This window comes from Octodon degus, unplaced genomic scaffold (assembly GCF_000260255.1).
Source record: "Octodon degus isolate 3935 unplaced genomic scaffold, OctDeg1.0 scaffold00313, whole genome shotgun sequence".
NCBI classification, from domain to species: Eukaryota; Metazoa; Chordata; class Mammalia; order Rodentia; family Octodontidae; genus Octodon; species Octodon degus.
In genome coordinates, this window is record NW_004524889.1 from 1479347 (window position 1) to 1486074 (window position 6728).

The 6728-nt window shown below is 39.7% G+C and overlaps 1 protein-coding gene across 1 annotated transcript; it reads right to left on the minus strand.

Moving 5' to 3' along the window:
* Nucleotides 1–266: 266 nt before the first annotated feature.
* LOC101591772 (histone H2A-Bbd type 1-like) lies at nt 267–620 on the minus strand. Its single transcript, XM_004647575.1, has one exon. The coding sequence runs from the start codon at nt 618–620 to the stop codon at nt 267–269; it is 354 nt and encodes a 117-aa protein (XP_004647632.1).
* Nucleotides 621–6728: the final 6108 nt, after the last annotated feature.

A 6728-nucleotide genomic window follows, 5' to 3' on the forward strand; every position in this document is an offset into this window, starting at 1 on the left:
CTAATCCTCCAATCTTGAATTTGTAGCCCCTCCTAGATTCCCATTGATGCTTCCACCCCCCCAAACCTTCAATGGGTAGCCCGTCCTGGATGCCCATAGACGCCTCTAACTAAAAGTGACAGAAACTGAGAGAAGCACTGGCATCAGTTTTATCACTTTATTGACATGGCTGGTGACAATAGCAGGGGCTCTCTAATTGATGGGGACTTGGGCATCTGGATAAGAATGTAGACAGTATATCATCAGAACTGGAGACTCAGTCCTCCTCAGTTGTCCTTGGCATGGACCATCTCATAAAGCAGAGACTTCATACCATCCCCCAAAAGGGGATGGAGGTGCTGGATTCTCTCTATCACGGTCTCCAGATGCTGTGGGGTGATGAGTTTCTTGTGCTTCTCCTGAGCCTCCTTGCCAGCCTGATCCAGTATTTTAGCTGTCAGAAACTCTAGGATGCCAGTGAGAAAGACCAGTGTGGTAGAGGACAGTCGCTGTGCATAGCCACCTTCTCTCAGGTATCGCTCCACTCGGCTCACAGGAAATTGGAGTTCTGCCCGGGAAGATCGAGAAATTCCCTTCTTTCTGGGCTTCGAAGACTTGTTCCCTCTTCTCTTCCCAGTCATGGTGCTTGAAAAAATTGCCCCATCTTGTACTGTCCTGTGGCAGGAGCTGCTGAAACTGACAGTGATCACAGAAGCTCTGTGTTTTTATTGGTCAGGAGTTGGCTTTGTAACACTTATGGCTTTGTGATGTCATGGGTGACCACTGAGTTCTGTTGAGGTCTCTGTCTGTGCATGTTCATGATATAAACCTGGTTGCCCCAGTAACTGGATACATCATTTAAGGGAACAGTAACCTTATAATAAATTTTAAAGCCCTAGAAAAATTTCTGTTTTGATGAGAGTATTACCTGGTGATTAGCACACCATTTACCTCCTCTGGTTACAGCCAGGCATTTACTCTGACTATCTTACATTCCTTTGTAGATACTCAGCAACTCAAAAGCATGCTAAGTCACATGTCCAGTGGATTTACATTTATCTCACTCACCATAATATAATAAAATCATTTTCTACCATTTATACAATTAAATATTGATAATAATTAGTTTTCATATTTGTCAGATTACTCTTTTAAATATTTATAACATCAGCAATTTTTCTTATGACTTATATTGCTTTCTGCATTCCTTTTGTGGGCAAAATATCTTTCTTTTAGACATTAATATTCTAACAGAAATGTTATTAAAGTAGGAACTTTTCCTTGCCTATAGTGTACAGTTTTCAGTTATTTATTAACTTCTAGACTTTCATGGTCTCTCAACTACTTTACATATCTATGTATGTTGTAGTCACTAATAGGTACATTTCTGCTAGAGATTCAGTTACCTTTCTGTCTTACAATGAAACAAAGTTTTACCAAAACTTGTATATTCATATTGATATTCTTGATCCATATTCATGTTTATGTTTTATGAGTTTTCATTGAACTAGTTATAGTATCTTCCAGTTCAATACCTTTCATATAGTTATAATTAATTTAATATGGCTCCCTGGATCAACGCTAGAACAAACCAGTGAGTGAGACCTTCAGGCACCAGCTCCTGACCATTTCTGCTCCATTCTAAATACCCTTTCTGCTATGCTTTCTTGCTCTCTTGGGAAACCTCCATCACCCCACCCAGCCCAAGTATAGGCCCAGGTAGTGTATGGGAGAGATTCTGCACTCTCCTATGCACACTGGGACATGGGCACAACAGAGAAGCACCACAGTTTCACTGTTGCACAGAGGGTCACAACAAATTCACTTCAAAGGGCTGTGCAAAGAAGGAGCTAAACATGTAAGCTAGACCCAAGCAAAGCATAACTGAAAACTCAAACCTGAAAGATCTGCATCCAAATTTCAATAAGTGCTAAGGTTATAACTGCACCAAAGCTCTACAACAAACGTCAGAAGACAGTGCTATACAAAATGACAACAAGAATGAGCAAAATGCAATCTCAGACCCCAGGCCCAGGCATAACAAGTACAGATGATACTAGCACAGAGAAAAATTGGGAAACACACAGCTGAAATCAGTGAATCAAGAGCTTCTGAAATAAACAACTGCAGAAAAGTATAGAGGAACTCAGATCAAAAATGAAAAAAGAAATCCCTGAATTATAAGCATCTGCAGTAAAGAATCAAATGCAGAAACATATGGAGGAAACACAATGCCCAACCAGAACAAGTGCAGAGGACACTAGTTCAGATAAAATGTACGAATTCACAGCATCAGAAGGAAAAAAGCAACATCAGAAGGGCATAGAGGAACTCAGAACTGAAATAATTTCTTAAATAAAAAATAATTCTCTGAACTCATAGTATCTGAAGTAAATATTCAAATACAGAAACATATGGAGGAAGACTGACCTGAAAATACTCTGCAGTAAAAGAATTAATAACAGCTTCTAAACAAGACATTGATATAAAGATAGAGGAGATTAGAAAAATGACGGATTCTTTGAATGAGAAACACAGGAAAGAAATAGATCACGTGAAGCAGAATCAAAGAGATATAAAGGAACTTAAAACCTCAATCACAGGAATGCAAAACCATTTGAATGAAAGTGAAGGCAGAGTTTCAGATCTTGAAGATGCTGGTACGTCTAATGAAAGGTAAGGAAAAAGCTCTTGAAAACCACTACGATGCAGGAAAAAGAAATTCATTACTTTCAAAACAATGCAAAGATGAATAATGTGAGGCTAATAAGTATCAATAAGAAAAAATATGGGCAAAAGTAAGAGCAGAAAACTTTGCAAATATGAGGAAATAATCTGACATTCAGGTAACTGAAGCATATAGAATGCCAAGTAACCTCAACCCAATTAAAAACACACTGAAAAAAAAAAATAAAAAAAAAATAAAAACACACTGAGACATATAATACTTAAGATCCCAGAAATTCAGTGCAAGAATAATATACTGAAAGCCACTAGGGAAAAGAAGCAGATCACATTCAAAGGAAAACCCATTAGAATTAAAGCCGATTTCTCTTCACAAACCATGAAGGCAAGAAGAGCATGGAGCAGAGTACTTCAAGTCCTCTAGGCAAACAAATTCCAGCCCAGACTACTATAACATGCAAAACTCTCTTTCAAGTTTGATGGAGAAGTGAAATAATTTCATGCCAAAAACAACTAAAGAATTTCAAGATGACAACGCCAATCCTATAGACTACTGAAACATGTTCTGAAGAGGGACCAAAATGATCAGAACTCCACGGAAGAGAACAGAAGGAACACACTAAATAGGGAAAAAAATTAAACACAGGAGAAAAAGGAGTAAACGACAACAGGTAAATAACATGTCAATTATAAATCAACACATCTCAATTATAACCATCAATGTAAATGGACGCAATTCCCCAATTAAGAGAAATAAACTGGCACAGTGAACTAGGAAAAAAAATCCACCAATATGCTGTATACAAGAAACACATTTAACTCATAAAGACATTCATAGGCTGAATGTCAAATGTTGGAAAACAATACTACATGCCCTTGCACCTCAGAAAAAAACAGGGGTAGCAAACCTGTTCTCAAACACTCTCAACTTGAAAGCAAGAATCGTCGATCGAAATAAAGAAGGCCACTGTAGACTGGTTAAGAGAAAAATTCAAGAGGAAGTGGTAACACTCATAAATATGTACAAAGCAAACAAGGGAGCACCCAAATAATAAACATATCTCAATGGACATGAAACATCTAACATCAATGCCACATACTAAACAAGAGAATTAACACCCCCTTGTCCCAAAAAGATAGGTCAACAGACAAAAAATTAGCAAAGAAGTAGCAGAACTGACCCAGAGCTTGGAAGAAATGTACTTAGTGGACATATAAAGAGTGTTCCACCCAAACACAGCTGGATGTACGTTTTTTCAGCTACACATGTGTCATTTTCTAAAATACATCATATACTAGTCCATAGGTCATGCTTAAGTATGTGAAAGAAAACAGAAATTAATTAATGCATATTATCTAACCACAGTGCAATAAACCTGGGAATAAATGACAAAAGAAACCTGAAAAAAATACATGGAAATTAAATAACACACTATTCTGCAATCAATGGATCACAGATGAAATTAAACAAGAAATTCAACAATATCTACAATTCAATGAAAATGCGATCACAACTTATGGGAATTTATGGGATGTGATGAAAGCAGTTCTCAGAGGGAAATTCATAGCTGTGAACTCACATATTAGCAAAACAGAATGGGCTCAAATAAACACCCTAATGCTATACCTCCATCATCTAGAAAAGAAAGAGCAAAGCAAACCCAGAGCCCAAAGACGGAGAAAAAAAATCATAAAGATTAAAGCAGAAATGAATGAAATGAGATAAAGAAAACAGTTCAAAGAAATAATGAATCAAAAAGCTGGTTCTTTGAATGATTAAATAAAATCGATAAGGTCCTAGCTAACCTCATCAGAAACTGGAAAGAAAAAATTCAAATACAAGCAATAAGGAATGAAAAGAGTGTAATTTCCACAGACCCAGTGGAAATTCAGAAGATTATCAATAGCTACTTTGAGAAATTTTACTCTCACAGAATAGAATACACAGACGAAATTTACAGATTCCTAGAAAGGTGCACATTTGCAAAACTGAATCAACAAGATAGAACCACTCTCAATAGCACAATAACAACCAATGCAATAAGATATGTAATAAAAAAAATCAAGAAAGAAAAGTGCAGGTCCTGCTGGATTCAAAGCTGAATTCTACAAGAAATTTACCAAAACTGAGGCACCTGCGAGGGTGAGAAACTCTCCTATGCCAGCAGGACCCCTGCAACTTCCGGAGGCACCGAAGCAATGCCTCCAGAGTGAAGGAGAAATTCAGCGACTCTCTGGGCACCCCAGATCCAGTGCAGCCCTTGCCCGGTGAGCCTGTGGGAAAGCTTCATCTTCGCTTCACCCGCGGGACTCCTGCAGACCAAAACTCACGCACCCGCATCACTGCAAACATTTACCATGGCATCAGGACCTCTGCAAACCTCTGGAGATCCTGCCCCCAAGTCTGCCAAGTGAGTGAGAACTTCTGCAACTGTCTTGGGACCCCTAGATCCAGGCCAAGCACAGACCAGCTAGTGTCTGTGCTTCCCTGTGCTCCCTGGGTCAGGGACACAACACAGGGGCACTACAGGTTCACTCTTCTCCCAGAGGGATACAACAGATTCCCTTCTAAGGGCTGCAGCAGGAAGGAGATGAATACAACAGACAAACATAGACCACACACAATTGGTTAAACACAAATTTAATAGATATGCACCCCAATTTCAGTAGGTGCTAAGGTTATAACTGAACCAAAGCTCTACACCAACGATCAGAGGTCAGTGCTATAGGAAATGATGAAGACAAAGAGCAAAATGCAATCTCAGGCCCCAAATCCACCATTATCAAGTGCAGATGACAATATCTCAGCTGAAATGATTGAATTAACAGCTTCAGAAGTAAAGTAACAAGAGCCGAAAGTGATGGAGGAACTCAGAGTAGAATTAAAAAAGAAATCATAGAGAATTTCAGAAAATGGAAAGATATTCCATGCTCCTGGATTCAAAGAATCAATACCGTGAAGATGGCCACACTCCCAAAATTGCTGTACAGATTTAATGCAATCCCTATGAAATTACCACCAGCATGCCTCACCGACCTGCAGAAATCGTTCCTAATATTTATTTGGAACCAGAAAGGACTTAGAATAGGAAAGGCAATCCTGGGCAATAAAGACAAGGCAGGAGGCATTACAGTTCCTGACTTGAAATTATACTACAAGGCTAATGTGATAAAATCAGCATGGTACTGGCAACAAAATAGACCTGACGATCATTGGAATAGATTAGAAGATGCTGATCCCCAAAAGAACACACTCAGCCACCTTATCTTTGAAAAGGGTCGAATATACTCATTGGAAGAAAGATAGCCTCTTTGACAAATGGTGCCGGAAAAACAGGCTCTCTAAATGCTGAAAACTAAAACTTGACCCAAGTCTATCACCATGCATTACACTAAAGTCAAAATGGATTAAAGGGCTGAACCCTGGAGCTTCCATTCACTGCCTGTCCTGCTTGGATTACTGGATCCCTGTCCCTGTCACCTGAGTCTGCACATGGCCTGACATGTGAGTGAGGCGACAGAGGGCCTGCAAGATCCTGAATAGATCCAGAGCACTGGCCCTGCAAGTGAGTGCGAAGATCTGGGCCACCAGATCCTGAATTTACCCAGAACTCAGGCCCGGGGTTTGAATGAGATAGCCTGGGGCCCACTGGATCCTCATTTGAACAAGAGTGCAGACCCAGCACAGAACCTTTCAGCAGAACTCCCTGCAAATAGGCTAGAGGCAATACCAGCCTGGCTGATTCTGGAGCAGAACATCTTGACAGAGTGACAAAAAGGGTTCAACACTAACAGCTGCAGCAGAAACAAGTGGAGCACAGCCACCAGATCCAAGCAACACCAACATGGAGGAATCTGAATTTTGCAGATCTGGACCTGCTGCTAAGACAATAACTCTACACCAAAGGTCACAAAACACTGGTATACAAAATGACAAAGAGAAGGAGCAAAATGCTGTCTCAGGCCCTGAGTCCACCTAGTACAAATGCAGAAGACACTAGCATAGAGGAAACTGGAAATCACATGCCAGATATCTCTGAAATAATAGCATTGACAGTAAAGAA

Bases quoted from the DNA above. Each gene is read 5' to 3' on its own strand.
- LOC101591772 (XM_004647575.1), bottom strand. From the start codon at position 620: ATGACTGGGAAGAGAAGAGGGAACAAGTCTTCGAAGCCCAGAAAGAAG.